At 46.5% G+C, this 18939-nt stretch overlaps 1 protein-coding gene across 1 annotated transcript; it reads right to left on the minus strand.

The window, feature by feature from the left end:
- Positions 1-14811: 14811 nt before the first annotated feature.
- On the minus strand, positions 14812-17454 carry LOC135385119 (endothelin-converting enzyme-like 1). Its single transcript, XM_064614295.1, has one exon. The coding sequence runs from the start codon at positions 17452-17454 to the stop codon at positions 14812-14814; it is 2643 nt and encodes an 880-aa protein (XP_064470365.1).
- Positions 17455-18939: the final 1485 nt, after the last annotated feature.

Raw genomic sequence — 18939 nt, forward strand, 5'->3', positions numbered from 1 at the left:
AATTGAAAAATATATTGCGGTTCTTTCGTGTCTTTCCTTGGCGGTCTACAGGAGGACCATAACAAAAGCAAACATATGTGATGTCAGCAATAAAGGTTCCACGCTCTCTACCTCTTCCTGTTTTTTTTTTTTTTTTCTCTCTTTTGTTTGGTTCTACTGCTCCACCCACTAACGCGTTTTCGGAGTAGACAGACCTGACTGGGTCGGGACTAACATCTCCCTATTTTGCTTTCATTTCCAATTCCAATTCCGAAAAGTTTCCGAAATGTAAAACAAAAAAGAAATATGAAAACGATAAAACCCTTCGTTGGTAAAGTTTCGAAATTTTTTAAACATTTGAAAAAAAAGAATCTTTTTTCTTAGCTCTGGTCTGTTGACTGTAGAAAAAAAAACGGTATTTTTATAACAGAAAAAGGAAACGCTGCTACATGCATCCTGTTGTACGCAACAGACAGAACTTGTGATTACGTGCTATATCATATCTCCGCTCTAGAAAAAAAAAAAAAGAGTACTTGTACTCCTTTTGGGGACTAAATGCATTCGCACAAAAATAGTCCCTTTCGGGAGTAAATGCACGGAAGTAAATTAATGTCACAGAGTGGAGACTGCATTTCACGCGCTGTGTAAGAGTCCCAAGAGCATAATTCCTGTGCATGCATGAAAATACTTTGAAGCTAACCGTCAACCGTGACATATTGAGTGATATAAATCTTGTGCCATACATATGGCACAATTTGCGAAGAAAGATGCGCTAACTGTTGCTTACTCCGTGTGGCTGGAAAATTGCTACGTTGGCTGAGTTATATACAGCCTTATGCCCTTCAAATTGACCAAGGGCACATATTGACGTAGACTGTTGCATTCAGGCCGGAGACCATTCGCGAAGTTCAGTGACAATTTGCAGTCCTGGGGAGTAAATGTCGGGTTAGGGGACTAAAATGGGGAGTAATGCAGACTAGGGGAGTAGAAGCTGCAATTACTCCCCGTTTTACTCCTTTTTTTTTTTCTTAGAGTGTGCAAGCAGTGCTCAACCACATTCACCTTGGTTGCTTGAAGTCGTTGTGACGTCCAGCAGGCTCCAGCAGCTTTTGCTTTACGACACAGTGAAGCGAAACCGGGGTGTGAAGATATAGCGTTCGCTCGTCGCTTTCATCTCCAGCAACTACGACGTGAGAGACGTGGTCTTCTATACGGCATCGCGTAACTCACAGTAGAACCGTTACTGACGGCTCTATAATATGACCAGTCAAGCACTTCTCCCTTTTAGTTCTTACTTCCCCCGCCAGTGGAGCGGCATGCAGTGTCAACACGTTGGCTTTTGGTGGGCAACAGGTGGCCCTCCGGTTCGTGCCGCTACCGTTTCAACCTTTCGCGGTTTTGCCACAAGGGACAGCGTGAGGGGATTGAAACGTTGTGAGCCAGGTCCCCCAGGGTCGCTATTTTCCCATGTATTTGCTCCTATCCCGATGCGTGCAATGCGGGGCCGCCCTTAGATACCCCATTGTTACCAGACGTTGGCTTGCGTTTGATTGTAGCGCGCTAAAGATCCAGTTGAAGCACAAGCCAAGCCAGGCCAAGTCACCGAAGGAGAATTGGACGACTGCGCCTGCGGCGCCTGGTACGACAGGTACGCTATGTTATGCACGCAGCCGTGCACTAGACCCTTCCGATCGCTCAGCACGTTTAAAAACGGCACCAAAAAGTGAAACACGACACAGAAAGTTGTTATACGCGTTTTATTTGGACATATAAAGACTAGATGCATTCGCTGAAACAACTAAAACATTTTGCCGCTAAACTTAGCGCGCTGAAGTGATCCGGAACGGCAACAGTGGGGTATCTAGTGGCGGCCTTCTTTGTTGCACGCTTTTCCGAGTGAGCTTGGGGGACCTGTTGTGAGCATAGGGCATCCTGGAAGCGCGCACCCTATTGGGGAACAACAACACTTTGTTCTAGTGATGATCATGATATGCTTCGTCGAGACAGGCGTCACTCTACACGAACGTTTCTGAAACGGGCTTCCGCCAACCCTGTCCTGAGGTTCCGCGAAGCTCCCGCAAAAGAAACTTGAGTGCGCACCGAAGCTCGCCCTGTGCCAGCATTACCCTGCATGCCTGACATTACATCGTTCGCATCAGCTTATTGGCATCGAAATCGCCGGGCTCCTTCGCCGCGGCAGGACGCTCGTTGTAAAAGGAAAGTCAGCAGCTATCGCCGTCAGCCATAGTGTAGTTCCTTGGCGTCGTGCTGGTATACCATGGCGTATTCCCTCGAACAACATAAGTTGAGAGCCGCTGCTCCACACCATTGCCCGAAGTAATTCGGTGAAAGTATAATGATGATCCTCACAATGGACGAACACTGACCCCTTGTTATTTTACCAACCAACTGACGTTCCGAGAGGGGGGCAAGGGAGAGGGGGAGTTCACTGGCTGTGGGAATAGCCCCGCTTTAATCGCACGTCGACATAAATCTTAATCTTGTCCACCGGATGCATATTAGGTTTCTTTGTCGTCATTCTATAGCATGTGTGTATTGCTGTAGGCTTTACCTCCCCTTGGAAGCTATTTGCCCTCCCCTGGAAAAATAAATAAATAATGGGGAACATCTATAATGATGACGGTCGTCCTACATTGTCCGAAATGATTAGCAGTGCTTTCTAGAGCAGGGCGTTGGTGTATTGGATTCAGGGTTGCGGAATGGGATCACTCATTCCATTCCGAGGAATGGAGATTTGTGATAATTCCATTCTTTCAATTCCTCGGAATGAAAAGGTATGGCCAATTCTCACTCTGGAATGGACTTGGCAACCCCATTCCATTGCTTTAATTCGATCAATAAAAGAAAAGTACCGGTAACCGTACTGGGGTACCCCCAGCAGTGCTATAGAGGAGATTTGACATTACCCAGCACGGAAAAAGCAAAAAGAGAGGTTATTTCGCCCTTGACCGAGTGGCACCCAGACCAGTCCATTCCAATTCCGCCTGCGAAAAAAAATGCGTAATTCCATTCCATTCCTAGGACAGTTTTCGCCATTCCATTCCAATTCCATTCCGGGCTGTGATAAATCTGGAATGATTCCGGAATCATTCCAACCCCGGAGTGGCAACTCCGCAACCCTGATTGGATTTTACCCCGGCCACCCAGACTAATAGGGCGATAGTCTGGCTCACTTACAGGCATTGTAAGTGTTGTCCTGGAAGGTTGTTTGTACGGGCAATTGCGGAGAAGGATATGCTCGATATTTTTTTAAGTGACCACAGTGACAGCAGTCCAAGTCTGAAAAAGGATCGCTAAGAATGAGGTACGAACCTTATGGTCGTCATCAACTTAAGAAACAGTGGCTCGCTAACGAGGCTGTACCCTCCCTTCTGCAATGGGTTGGACGCAGGGTTGGCCCTAACCCTACCGCCATATTTCCGATCAGGGATTTCCCTACACCCCCCTCAGGGGGGTGTACACCCTCCCTGCATTTTTGCAACACCCCCCCTGAAATTCTCAGGTGACTCCACCCAGCTCGGCCACCAACACGTTCTGGTAGTGAGTCCGGCGCAGCGATTACATCCTGTGCTGTCAAACTTGGGCTGTAGGACCACAGTCATGCAGAGGATCGTACCATGCATATGTCCAAAATAATTTGAAAGTGACTGTGCAATGCATATATTGCGCGTATGTAGAGGAAAAATGCGTGCGGGCACGCAAACTCAATGTGGATCATCAAGAGCCATTTGCGCCCAACTCAACCAACGAGGTATTCTAAGGTTTTCATCCGTTGATTGCTAGGTGTTCGTTGACAAGATGGTAGTCTTTTATCTTTGTCGGTCGTGTGATTATGCATCTTAATGTTGAAATGCCGTTCACAATGAATCTCTATTCTAATGTACTGTGTTCTAAAGTAATAACATGTACAAATAAACCGGAAAGCTGTGCAGATATGTCACCGTTGTGCCACGATTCTTTCCGTGTCAAAGAAAAATTCCGTAAGTGGAACCTTCACCAAGCATAACCCCCCCCCCCCCCTTGAAAGCTCAGCACCCCACCAGCATTGAATTTCTGGGAAATCACTGTTTCCGATGCTGTTCTGTACCTGCTTCGCCTAAATGTGCCGAGCAACGGACGGCTACAGGAGATTTAGAAAGGCGTGCTCCCTAAGTGAATGAATGCGTGGACCCGTTGAAGACACATCTTCTAGTCTTTGTATGTCTCGTCTTTCGCACAGTATCGCTATAGCATTGACAGCGTCGTTATGCGGGCCTTGGCCCGGCTCCTTCTTCTTCGAATAATTGGATGGTTCCTGGAGCCATGTGGTCTCCCTGGTGGGCACCTGCAGCTCCATTTCTGTTAAGCTTCCGCGTAATTGCGAAGAGGTGACTTGAACGTGCGACGCTCTCGCGTGAGCGTCATTGTTTCCTCCAGTCTCTCATTCTCACATCAGCATGAGAATGGACACCTATCATCACGGTACCTAGTGAAACAAAAGAATATCATTTCAGACGAAGAATGTAGGTGTCAGCACTCTTCAATGGCTCTCCTACTCAGAGGACGACGGTTTTGAACATGCTCAACAAAATTGTGAAATGGACGCAGAGGGCTTTCATTACTTTCATTTGATTCTCTTTGCAGCGCCACTAACGAAATAGTTTGCAGAAGCTGAAAAAGCTTGGGAGTCAAGCTTATCAGGCACAGCCTGAAGTCGTTCTCTGTGAGTTTTGTAAAATGGACACTGCATGATTAAGTGGACCGTGTCGTCCGGAGTGTTGCAGGTGCGTCATAACGAAGTTGATGTGAGCTTCATTCTGCAGAGTGTTGTTTATGAATAGAGCTGACCTTAGGCGGACACTGTGGATGGTTGTTTGTAGTGGCCCCTCCAGGCTTTTTGGGACGATGGCTGTCAAAATGGGATCGATGAACGAGAGATAATCAGTAGGTCGGAGAGACTCCTTCCAGAGTTCTCTGGATTTTTTAGTTGTCGTTTTCCTTAGATAGGCTTTGCAGTCGGCTTTCGAGAAATGCATGGCGCTGGGCTTGGTCGTGCTTAGAACTTCCTTGGTGATTGATTGATTGAAAGAAAGAAAAAAAATGGGATTGTAGCCCTCATCACGAGGGCCGGCTACCCCAGATCACCTAAGGAAAGGAATTCCAGACACATCCACCATCACCCACTGGAGATGTCGCGAAGCGGCGACGAACGCCACAGACAGGTCATAGCCCATCTAACAGCTTGGTGTTAACAGAACTTCCTTGGATGTTTTGTCTGCCGCTTCATTCTCTGATATACCGCAGTGGGAGGGGATCCAGCGCAGTTATACACTGTGGCATGACTGTATGGCATCGCTGAGGGTGGTGAGGATCTTATACCCCAGATAATTCAAATCACATCTTCTCACGATGGCTCCTAGGGAAAACTTCGGATGGATCTATGCAGACGAGCCAATTTTTCGGTGAGTTTTTTTTAATGGTCATAGCGCTTTGAATATACCGTGTAGTTCCCCAGGCAGCCCCAGTCATTGGCCCAATACTGGTCATATTTCGGCGAAAGCGGTCCAATGTTAGTCCATTATTGGGCCAGTATTACCAAAGTACTATTCCCGATATTCCCAAAGTTCCCGATATTCGATGAACATTGAGCGTATCGGGCCGTTATATCCAGTATTCACGCAATATTGGGAAGGCGTCTTGTTTACTGGCAAATACGCCCGGTGGTTTTCCAATATTATCTGGATAACGGATATACCGGCCCAATATAACCAGTATTCTTCCAATATTGGCCAAATGATGGTTTTATAAACCCGATATATCCAATATTCAGCCACTATTGGCATAATGCGTGCATGCAGATTGGCATAGTTCAACACTGTTTCCATGTGTTTCCAAATGTTGCAGACATCACTGGCACATATTGTTTTCAGCTCTCCCTTGCAATACTTGGCTAACGACCACTTGTTCAAAAACTAAAGAAGCAGAAACGATATATCTACAAATGCACTCTTTACGGCTTCGACTACTCTACGCAGTGTAACAGCATAGTGCATAGAGCAGTTGAAGCATAAACAATACATTTGTAGCTGTAGGCAGCATAAATCTTGCTGGTAGATTAAATGGAAAAAGAAGAGACCGCTAATACAGGATTAAAATCTACAGCGCACGGAATAAGACTTATATAGAAGCACGAAGACTAAACATCGCAGAACATATGGATTAAATCCTACGACATGCGGATTAAGTTCCAGCACGAAAAGTGGCGGCGTGAGGATCACACTCCACAGTATAAGGGTTACTTGTTATGAAAGGAGTATTAACTGTAAACAAAGGAGAAAAATGTAGTTCAGCGTCTGAAACGAGATCAAGAATGTCTTGACGGAGCGTCAACTGCTGACTCCGTTTCACGGAGTTCGGCCAAGTAGGTTAAGGATTAAATTTTAACGTACGATGTGAACTGTTCAGCTAACGTTAGCGGCATTTAGATAAATATTAAATATTTTCTTAGTCGGTTTGCCGCCTGATGGCTACGAAACGCTGCGTTTTGGCAATGTGCACAGATGCAGATCATGCGGTCGTACACACCAGTCGCACGTGCCAGTGGCAGCTTAGTTGAGTTTGTTGAGAGCTCGAGGCATCACTGCGCAGACAAAGATGTACGTCCTCACATGAAGCCTGCATTTGCAAACATGACTGATGCCAGGCCGTATGTCACCATCACTCTCCTTCTTTTATAGTCTTCTTCTTCTATAGTCTTCTTTACAGTCACGTTTTCTGTTTATATCACACTCTAAATATTTTCACACCTTTAAAGGTGTAATAGCGTGCATGGCGCACGCCTTTTTAGGTGTAATTTTGGTAACATCATAATGGAGCACGTTTCGCACAAATTTTCTTTACTCAAGTGTTGTCTGTCCTCCAAAAATTCAGTCTTGCAACATCTCAACATTGTTCAACAGTATTGTAGATACTTGCGCGTGCTCGATTATCGATAGCGATGCATATATGCATTAGCTCGTACCTACGATATCCAAGACATAATGAAACCAAGATTTGCACTGACACTTGATCCTAGTAATGCTTTCGAATTTGTAAAATATCATCCTGGAGATGCAATGTTACGCAACCATATTGAATGTGCATAGCGCACACCTTTAAAGGTGTGAAAAAGTTTACAGTGCACCTGAACACCGCTGACCAATGACATCGCCCTATATTTTCTCTGGACAAAACAGCTGAACGAAGTGACAGGCAGAATGAATGCGTGTACAACGCTTTATGAAAGGTGGTTAACTTGCGTGGTTCAATGTTGAACGGTGGTTGAACGGTGAAGGCGGTGCCACGGCGCCCTGAGCTGTTATATATATATATATATAATCTCCACTACGCGTTGAAACGCGCGAACGCTCCCGTGCCCGTGGTAAGATACGGTGTACACACGATCATTCTTTGGCTTGGTGCTGGCGATACAGGAACTGGAATGTTCGCAAATCCAAAACGTATGTTCAGACAAGACTGGCTAACAAACGAGGAGCTGACATGTCTGCGTTCCAATTCCGCCTTTCAAAACCTTGCCGGTTGGTTTTAGATTGGATTTCAAAAACTTGATGGTGCAGCAGTGGAATGCAGGACTCGGGTTCACTATTGAGACCTTTTAAAGCATGCGACAACGAGGAAACACAAATCATCGATGAGTGCATGCCGCTTCACAAGCACGGTTGCCGAGGTTTCTGGGAGCGAAGTGGAAGCAAAAGCAATGAACTGCTCGAAGGGAAATAAGAGTATAGCTCTCTTCACGGGCAACGCGCATGTCTATATCGTGCTGTTGATGAACAAGGTGAGATCCTGTCAACCGAACTAGATGGTAAATTCCAGAAGCACCGCTCCAAATGCACGGCAGTATAATGACGGGGCTTCTTGGACCGTACTTTGCTGGCGAGTTCGAAATCTAATAGACATTGGCTCGGGAAGCTATTCGCTGTTAGTGGACGAATCGACGGACGTATCCGCTACAAAGCTTCTTTGCGTCTCGGTACGCTACTTTAGCGGAACGAGACGCTCCATCATCACTACTTTTTTTTAGCTTGTGGAATTCCAAGATGGAAAGGCTTATACTATGTATGCAGCTATCAAGGAAACTTTAACAAGCGAAAACTGCCCGTGACAACTGCGTGGGGCTAGGAACGAACTGATCCAGGTCTACTCTGGAGAGCACAACTTTCTCTTCGCAAAACTGCGACAAGACAATCCAGACCTCCTGCTCCGTCAAATGTGTATGCCACTCCTAGACCTTGCAGCTGCAAAGGCGATGGAAGCTGTGCCTCCAAATCTCGAGTTAATGATAAGAGAACCGCACGATCACTTTGCGCATAGCTCCGTAAGACAGGCAGTGCACAAACTAACGTACGAAGAGATAGACGAGGAAAGGGCGGAGTCTGAAGGGCCGCAGAAAACTAGCGTTGTCTGCAACGAGGTGGCTTGCAGTTGCCGACTGCATAGACCGAATATTAGACCAGTACGCAACATTGCAGCAGTATTTTGGAAGCGTTGGGAAAAGGAACTATACAACGCGCTTCTCCTAAAAGATATGTACCGTGACCCCAAAACCCACGCTTTCTTACAGTTCCTGGCTCCTATCTTGAACATGTGTACGAAAAGGTGAACAAGGTGTTCCAGAGCGAGACCATCGACCCTATGAAGCTCCTTCAGGAACTTGAGAGCATGTATCGGGGATCACTTGCAAGAATCCTGAGGCCCTCAGTTCTTCGAACGCATGATATTCTCACACTCGATATCGCGAGCATGGTGTCGACTTCCCCTCGATGTAGGACAAGCAGACCTCGCTGACACCTTGCTGAGGCACTTACAAGGAAGCGGGCTGCAGAAGACAGAGCAGTGCGCCATAAACGTACGGTGCATGGAATACCTAAAGGCACTAGACCACGAGTTCCAGTGGCGGCTCTCCAACTCACCTTCTGTCCTGCGGCAAATTGAAGTTATCTGCCCTCGGAATATAACGACAGCATATGGCCGCGACGACTTCTTCGTCTGTCGCTGCTTTTGTTCGGCTGCAGCGCACATCAACTAGAATCAGAAATGAGGCAGCCCAGTGCGCTGGAAAACACTGACGATGAGGACTGTTTCGAGTTTTGGTACAGTGAGCGAAAGTACAAAGATGCAGCGGGAGTGAACACATTTCGCACTTAGTTGATGGAGTTTTCAGGACATTGCGCCTGCCGATTTTGAATGCAGATCTGGAGGGGGTATTTTCCGCAGTGACTATAAAAAAACCACACACACAGAAAAACAAAAAAGAATCCTTAGAAACAGGATGAAGACTGAAGTTTTGCGCTCAATTTTACAGGTGAAGTTCGGGCTAAGGGCATTAGCAGTTACTTCTTCGTCCTTCATTGTTCCCGAGTCTCTGTTAGCATCAATGACTCGAGATATATCAGCACAAGCGGTGGAGCTGTTACACTGGAAAGAAGGGCGTTGAAGAATTCGGCACTTTGCTATCAACGCTGCACCGTTTGCAGAATCAAATATTGTGTTTTCCGTGTGGCTACTTTTGGCTAGTTTTCGGCGTCAGATGGCTACACTTTGCCCCGGCGAGTTGGCATCCCTGTGCCTGGCCCGTTGCAGCGGATAATTTCAAACGCCGCTGGCCGGAGGCTGGAGTTGACAAACATGACCGCGTCTCCGATGTCTTCGAGAAATACGGTAATTTCCAACGTGAGCATCGCCAGCACAGCTTGAAGTTCTGACTCGATAGTAACGGATACCCCACAGGCGGCCCCTGTCTGTGACCGGCCGTCGTGTCTTTGTTTATTAGCGTTCTTTTTAGACACTATTGTTCTTCCAGTCGCTTCAGCCCAGTGAGTTAACCAAAATGAAAGCGATCCTGGTTATGCTCTTGATACAAAAAATGTCTTGGTACATCACGAGTACTTCATCAGTTGGCCCTTCACGCTCTTTTCCAGATGCAAAGTACAAGTGCTGAGGTGTACAGATAAGAAGAGGACCCTGCACAACCGCCTTCCAATAGTGCAGAAGATACACTATAGGGTGCGTGAAAAAAGTGTGAACAAATTTCCACTGTTTCAATGAGAGCCGCCAGGATATAACCTAAGCGGCCAGTCAGCAACGGGCACCAGGGATAATTGCTTTTGTCTAATTTTCACAAACCATAAGTTGTTCCATGATAACATACGATAAAGAGCATGATTCTGTACCTGGCTAGAAAATAGTGCACCAATGTTGAGGCCTTGCGGTTAACATTTCTGACCAGGAGCAATCATGCAGCGAGCTATACCAAGACAACAAAGAAAAAGCATTGGGAACGTTCTTTCTTGGCTGGGGCAGCTGACAGAGACGGCGGTCGTCAAAACCAGAGTGCAAAGCTCCCGGGGACAAGCACCGTCGCCCCCCCCCTCCCCCAAATGATGAGAATGAAGACTGGCAGTTTTCAGATATGCAACCGAATTTTTGTAGATAAACATGTGTGGGTGTGGAATTTTTCTGTACACTTCCGGGTGCTGTAGGATTTAAAGGGGCTGTTCTTCTTGAGGAGAGTGAATCCTTTTCTTAAGCAGATTTTTTTTTTTTTTTTAGTTTCCGAGCTGCCTTTTGTAGCGATTTTCTAGTTTGCTGACGAGCTGATGATTGGAGTGCTGCGTTAGGAGTGGGATAATATCCCCTTCTGTTTCTTGGAATCTTACAACTACAGAATGTGGTTCACGTCCTTCAGCTTGGAGAAAGGAAATCCTCGTTGTCCTCGGTGCTCCCAGGCAGATTCTGAGACTTCTTCCCAAGATGGAATTTAACTTGCTGAATTAATTTAATAAATTATTACTTTATTCATTTCAGTTTACTATTTAAAATTATTAATTATTAATTGAATTAAATTTAAAAATTAAATTAAAAATAAAAATTGGATTACATTCATTAAATTTTATTGTTTTATTAATTATTAATTTAATTAATTTCATTCTTGATGGGGAGTGGTGTTGTGCATATACGGGATGCTGTAAGCCAGTGTTTATTGTATTTATTGTATCATGTCTTGGTGAACAGTCCCCATTTCACGGGCGTGGCAAGACGCGACAGCGCAGCTTTGGAACGTGGCGAAGGATCCCTCACCTGCAAGGAGGAAACATCTCCAAGTCCCGCAAGCTCTTTTCTGTCGTTTACAGGCATCAAGATGTGGTTTCTGGAGTCCCCCTATAAAAGCGTTTTTCTTCATCATATTTATTTTTTTTTTCATTTCCGCCACTAATTACTGTGACTGCGTTACCATATCACACCATTTCATCGTTTTCTCCGTCAAACCAAACCAACCGGCCACGCTTTGGTCGCTTTCCCGTGTTAGCGCCGCGAAGCAACTGTGGTTATGAGCGGCGTATAGACGTGGACAGATGGAGAGAGGACAGCAGAAAGGAGTGGGGGACAGGAGGGGGGGTTAGAGTCGCTAAATAAGCTACGCTTCAGAGTATCGACACTGAGCCGCCATGTTGTTTCGGATGACCTCCAGCGCCATCCATTTAGCGCTCTTCGAAGTGTTGTCTTCTTCCACTGCTGAACTTCATCTTCATCTATTTCTAGTGCCAAAATAGAGGTGGGGCTGGAGGACATCCGAAACAACATGGCGGCTGTTTTCGCCTCAGTGTCGTTACTCTGAAGCGTAGCTTATTTAGTGACTCTAGGGGTGGTTAGTATGCGTTCTGGGCCGACTTGAGGGGGGAACTGTGCCCACATTCGTCTGGAAAGTCTTGGGAAAACCTCATAAACCTCGTAACCTCATTGGGAAAACCTCGGTGACAGGATTCGAACCCGTGTCACCTCCCAGTCTCGGCGTGGAAGGCGATCATGCTAACCACTATACCACGGGAGCTGGTGCTTTTTGGTCGCTATAATGAACAATATGAAAATGGCTTCGGACCGCTGCTGGTCGGGGAGGGGGTTTCAGAAAGAGCTCATCCTTGCCGGCCTCACAGAGGTTAGCAACGTCACGACTAACGGTTTGGACGGGCCGCAGCTGAATCAATCACACCGCGATAGAGCTGAGCCAATCACTGGCCATTGGCCAACACTTATCTCTCTCCCAACAGGTACCCCTGTCGCATTTTGAAAATGGCCTAGCGCTATTGCAACGGTAAGTCGAAAAAGTGGGCAAGTCGCAAGTCGCGATTTTACCGAAATTAAATTTTTCGCAGAGCAAGGCGAGCAGACCCAGAAAGTGCACTTGCAAGCGTTTGCTCCGTCTTGTCTGAAGAGTGGTGCAGAAATGTTCCAAAAAGCCGGGAGATGACTGTGAAATACTGTGAAACCTTCTTTTCACTCCGGCTTAACGCGAAAATAAAAGAAAATAAAACACAGGCGTTTCGCCACCTACACTTTAAGAAAAAAAGGAGTAATGTTACTCCTTTTGAGGACTAAATGCATTGCCACAAAAAATAGTCCCTTTAGGGAGTAAATGCATGGGAGTAAATGAATGTCACAGAGTGAAGACTGCATTTCACGCGCTGTTGTACGAGTCCCAGGTACATAATTAGTGTGCATGCATGAAAATACTTTGAATCAAACCGTCAGCCGTGATATATCGAGTTATATAAAATCTTGCGCCATACATAGGGCAGAATTCGCGAAGAAACATGCGCTGACTGTTTCTTACTCTGTGTGACTGGAAAATTGGTAAGTTGGTTGAGTTATACAGCCTTATGCCATAAAATTGACAAACGGCACTTATTTATGTAGACTGTTGCATTCAGGAGACCATTACTTCGGAAGTCGCGAAGTTCAGTGACAATCTGCAGTCCTAAGGAGTAAACGTCGGGACTAAATGTAGGGTTAGGGGACTAAAATGGGGAGTAATTGGCAGTCTAGGGGAGTACAAGTTGCTATTACTCCCCGTTTTACTCCTTTTTTTCTTAGAGTGTATCAGCAGACACTGGCTAAGAAAGCGTAACAACCTGCTGCTTTGTTTTGTTTGAATGTTTTGTTTTGAGCCGGAATAAAAGGAACGTACCACTCAAGAACGATTCTACCTGAATCAGAGGGCTTCACACAGGCCTAGTCCTGCGCTTTACTAACAATATAATTTTCCTGTGAGAGAGTTTGGGAGTATTAAGGAGTATTAACTGAAGTTGGTACCCTTTCTCGGGGGTAAACAAAACGCGTTCCTAACATGGAACAGAAGAATTAAAAGATGCAGCGTTTATTCCCCTTGGAAATGACGGATTAGAGGGCAGCTTTGCCCCCGTCGAAATGAAAAGGGCCTCCCACGTGTGATTTCACAGGAATGATATACGCACAGGTGAGAGGGAATGTTTAAGACAAACTCTTGCTAGCGCGTGTAAACTATGCGCTTCAAGCAGTTTGGTACTTGTCCGCCATACTGATGTTTAATTGTCATGCAAATATTTCAACGTCCTAACGACCAATATGATATTTCACACAAGTAATGATGATGGGCATTAGATTATTTAGAGTGGTTTCCTTTCTTATTGACCTATTCTTTTCTTATGTTTCGCACAAAAGCAGCTATGATGCCCCACACAATAGACACTTTTAGAAAAGCAAGCGCCACCTGTGGCACGCAAGGCCTCATGGGAACTTAAAACGCCTTGAAGCATTACGAAGCGGAGGTATAGAAGAATAACAACAACATTCCCGGTGTGCGCAGCAGCAGCGTCAGCCGGGGTAAACCATAACCCAAGCAGACGACAAGGACCCTCAAAGTTCCCATGCTGCTTTGTGCCGCGCGCTTGGTGGCGCGCGCAGCTTTTTAAAATCGTCTATTTTGAAAGACTTAATGAATAATAATAAATTTAAAATTTGAATGGCGAAGCTAAGGACATCAACAACTTCTGTTATCAATAAATATTGCAACAAAATATTGAATTAATTTTTTCTTTTTTTTTTCCAGTTTAGTGAACTGAGGGTCTTTGGAACAAAAGGCATCAGCCGATTCAGTCATATTCCAATGCAAATATTTACTATTTCCTAATCCGAAGCATAATGGGCAGATATTCCATGTCCAGCCTAATGAGCGCTACAAGATGGTAGCAATACAAGTATATAGCAGAAACAAAAAGAATTAAATGATGATGAAATTGGTAATGATATAGCAGATCGGAAACGCTCTACGAAAACGGTACAATAAACGAAGCTGTTAAATCAAAGATCTGCATTGGGGATGTTGGCCACTTCGAATGACAAGCTTGCAATAGGATAAAACGATGATCTGGCAACGCCTTTTAGACTGGATATAGGCATGCTTAGTGTTAGCGCGTGTTAAGTCTGAAGCGCTCAAAGAAAACTGTCGGGAGAGCAAAGACTTACCAAGCCAAGACTTGAGAATTAGAAGGAAGAGACGCAAGGCGTGCCCGATGTCACGTTTGAACAAGTGCGTTCATTAAGCTAACATATCTGGAACAGCTGCGTAACAAAGTAGCACGAATTAAGTACGACTATTATTACGTATTATAGTATTACGCGGTAGCATTACATTAAATACGTCTCCCGCACGCTGAAAGTCCTCACTTTTGCAAGAACGCACGGTATCCATCGTAAAACCTCGCCGTAGCGGAAAAAGGGAAATATTAAGGAGGGGTCCCCCATTACTTTTTCAAGGGCAAAGTCAGCGTTCCTTGGTTTTTGCTCGCCTATGCATCGCTGTAATTGATCATGCTTCGGTCTCATGTACCTGCAAATTCATGAACTTCCCTGTCTGCGTTACAAGAAGCTTATCTCGCGAATAACGAACCCGTAAAAGACAGACTAGAATTCCGAGATTACTTTACTCAAATTGGTTAATATGGTTCACTGTATCGTTCACCATAATGTACAAGAATGATTTGGATTCATAGGCGTATCATACGCGCATTCGAACACCTTGGCGAAAGCTTTGAATCTTTTCAACGGACCATTCACTCTTAACATCCCCGGAACGAATGCCTTGCGCTGGAGCACCTTCTTCAAGTGCATTCCACTGCGCGCATGTTCGCAAAACATGGAGGCGTAGTTGAGGAAAAATAACCGCTGCATTGTCACGTCTCCACGAAGTCCTCGCACGATGCCCAAGTTATTTTTCCTATGAGCGAATTTCAGGAAGACGTTGTACAGCGGTTGTAGAGCAGCGCCATCTGCCACGTTCTCGTAAAGAAACAGCGATTCGTCGCCGTCGTTCTTCGTCAACGCCTTTGCCCCACGGAGGAACGTTTCTTGAACGCACTTGGCGCGAGTCAGAAATCTTCCTTGAGAGTTCATGGACAACAACTTGTGGACCCCTCCGTCGACGTCTACAGAAGTGCTACGACCGTCCATTGCAGCGAACATGCCGCGAACGATCGGTGTTAAAAGAAAGGGAACCGAGGTCGCCTCGAAGTAGTGAGAAATTCTTGCCACAAACGCTACGGTAGCTGGTGAAAGCGTCAACACGTTGCGCTGATGATCGTAGAAGGATCCTGGTTGGAATACAGACTCCCTCGGGATTATCGGATCATGAAAGTGAGTGCGGTCCCCGCTTGTCCAGTACTGCGTGTGTACGAAACGAAGCAGCTTATAGTACGCCAGAAGCACTCGTCCCCGCACCGGAACGTCTTTCTGGAACGTCATAGCCGGCAGAGCTAGCAGTTCTTTACGAGGTATAAGCTCAATTTTCATACCGTCCACCTTGGAAGTAGCAACATGAGACTCGTTGTTGTTTAACCACGGGGCTGACACAGCAGCTCGCTTCATTTCGTACCGTACTACGTCCCGTATCCTTCTGAAGTCATCTCCTAGACTGTCAAGGTGCAATGACTTGGACTTTCGCATCATCGCTGACCACGTTAACGCTCGAACGCCGAAAGGGTAGACACGTTCAAGCATAAACATGCACGCTGCCAGTCTTTCTGGTACACCTCTCGTTGTTTGAACTGGGTGGCTTATCGGAAGTATGAAGTGTGTCCGACCAGCTGGAAGTAGGGGAGACATGTAGATGATCAAACGGTAGCCGATATAGTTTATCAGAGTTCGCTGACGAACATTAGTTAAGATAACAGCGAGTTGATCAATGTAGTTCCGGTCGAGAATGGAGATTTTTCCCAGAACTAGTCTCGGTGTCCCTTGGATGAAGTACGAGAAATATTGCGTCCAGTCCCAGTTCGGCAACGTCTTGAATGAATTCAAGGGTCTTGTAGCCTGAACGACTGGTAGGTTTCCGCTCGAAGGAGCCGCAGCATCTGACATCGCCTCCTCCAGCTTTACTATCTCAGTCGCGAGTTCTAGCGCCTTGTCCGATACTTCTTCCCGAAGCGACAGCACCTTATAAACGTATTCAGTATACGTCACGTTGTCACGTTTCGGTGCGACTGCCAGAAACCGCCGCAGAAAAATCGGCGGCGAGTCGACGTGGAGCTCCACTTTGTTGTCCCACGATCGCTGATGAAGCGACACGGTCACGAACGTAGACGTTCCTAATAGCTTATCCATCACCCTGGCGACGTCGTGGGGCCTCGTCTCCGGCAAGTCAATGCGCAAAGGCCATCCTGCTATGCCCAGGTCGGACAGAATGGAGCCAAATATTGGCCACGCGGAGTCGCTCGGTCTGCTCATGCAGCCACGACTGAAGGCGGCAGCCTGATTCAGGAACGAATTTGAAGAGAAGTTGGCCCGTACGCTCTTCAGGAAGTCCCGCAAGCTACGGAGGACTGCACCGGATGCTCGAGACGTGTACACGCCCAGCGCTCTTTTACCACTATACCACTTCGCTGAACATACGTGGGAATAAAAGTCAACGCAAGGATTTACTGAGTAATTCAGGTTCCCGTTCAGGTATTTTCCTTCCCACTGACAAACATCGGATGTGCATGTCACGACTTCTGTATCTCGCCTTGACGTCCACGGATCCGTGTTTGGAGCACGGCTTGAGCTCGGTAGCGTTGGCAAGTTTTTGACGACGGATAACGCATTACCATCCACTTTGTATTCCCCTGGTTCCCGTATCATCCTAGTTGAGATTCCCAGAAGGAGGAAAACAAGGACCAAGACCAAAGAGAAAGCAAGGAGGAGCCAGCCTAGATTTCCCCAGTTCAACTTGCGCTTTGCTCCGGTATCGAGCTCCTGAGGTCTCTTGAAAATATGTCGGTACACATCGTGCACCGGGAATGGCTGCACTGGGTAATCCATTTGGGACGCGACATAACGTGAGGGTATGTCAGTTGGTATGTCATGCGTCATTGGAATGACGTGACCTGCACTTTGTTGGTAGCCTCTCGGAATAACGGAATGGTAACTTGCTGATGGTGGCACGTACCATTGTCCGGCACCAGCGAAGGCGTCCTCGCTGTATGGAGGCTGGGCGAAGACCTGGGGAGGCTCCGAGTTATAATTTTTCATTGGATAAGCGAGCGATTCGTAGATGAAGGGTTCCGATTCTGCGATGGAGAACTGGTTGTCATCTGTGAGCCGTGCAGTAGACGAGGTATCTGCCATGTTACCAGTGGAGACGAACGGTGCTTCCAAGGCTGTTCAGTGGGAGTTCGGTAGTAGGAGGAGCGTGACGCGTGTAACGTTGGTGGTGGATCTTTTCGTCGTCTTTGTTGACTGCGAAATATCGTGGCAAAATTTGTCAATGAGGAAGAAGTAAAACTTTAGGATATGCTAGGCAGCTTCATGTTACGCACTGCAAATTTCCGAGTTCAGTTCGCAAATATTTACATAATTAAACTTGGAGTAATGACATTCACATTAGGAGGTGGCAAAAACTAATAAGAACAAATGCTGTTGACCGCATGATTCTAGGTGGCGTAGGTTTTTTATTATAATTCAATGACACGTTTTCTGGGACACCCTGTATAAGTGCCACGGGTGCACGCGTAATATGAAACATGTTGCAGGTGCACATGCGGTCGGTGCCTCCCGCAGGTGCCCGCAGGTGCCATTCCGAGTTCCCGCATGAGCCGTCTTTTCGTGTCGACCATTCCTGGCTCAAAATGATGAGAACATATCGTTCTCGAGCTGGTCTTCCTCCACTTGATTTTGCGCAGCGCCATTTCCCACTCCAAACGACGTTGTTTGCCCGTCGGAAACTCGAAATATGCTATGTCTGTTGTTGTATCTGACCTGTTGCCACAACTGATTATACAGCATGTCTTACCGGCCATCGTGGTGGGTGTAAGATCAGTGTGCGACGTAACGAACACAATTGCTACGGAAAATTTCCTTCGTCAAAACTGCCAAAACACACAGCAAAGCAAGGCGGACGGCGCGGGATATCTCGCGACTTACATCACGCTCGGTGTTGCTTGCAGAAAAGCGCTCGTGGCTCGCACTACCCTGTCACCGAGCGCGCCATAGAAGAAAATCATTTTTATCAAGTTTGACTCAGTTTTCGAAGGAGATATTTTACAGGCATGGTCGTTGATGGCTAAAGGTGACGAATATTCGAAAATCTCGGAAGGGACCTTATGCGGATTCTCCCTTTAAGGTACAGCGGCTTTAAAGGGACGCTTGCACCCGTTCCAGTCGATTTCCAAACTATGGTCTCATTATATTCTTCGTTGACCTCTGACCACGGTATCGAAACTCCCACGCAAAATAGCGATGCAGTTTGTCTGCTATTCGATGGAATACATGACGGGAGCAGACGCAGGATGTTGAGAGTATGCAGGAATTCCCTCTCTGGAAACAGGCGAAAACGTCATTCCCTACACCCCTAATCAGAGCACGGCCTCGAGAATAGGGATGCCGCGGCGGGCGTCTGAACGGTGCATTTCTCCTCGGAACGAGGCCCTCTCACTCGTCCTGTTAGGGAGGGACATCACGCTGACCTCCTTATCGCCGGAGCCTTTATCGCTGATCTTTAAAGCATAACGGAAACAAAATTTGTCAATTGCAAGAAAAGGTCCGAACAAGGTGAAAATATTACGTAGAATTATGGTGCCACCAATATTTTGTAAGTACGGTGTACGGATGGGC

The sequence above is a fragment of the Ornithodoros turicata genome, chromosome 2 (genome assembly GCF_037126465.1).
Source record: "Ornithodoros turicata isolate Travis chromosome 2, ASM3712646v1, whole genome shotgun sequence".
Classification (NCBI taxonomy): Eukaryota; Metazoa; Arthropoda; class Arachnida; order Ixodida; family Argasidae; genus Ornithodoros; species Ornithodoros turicata.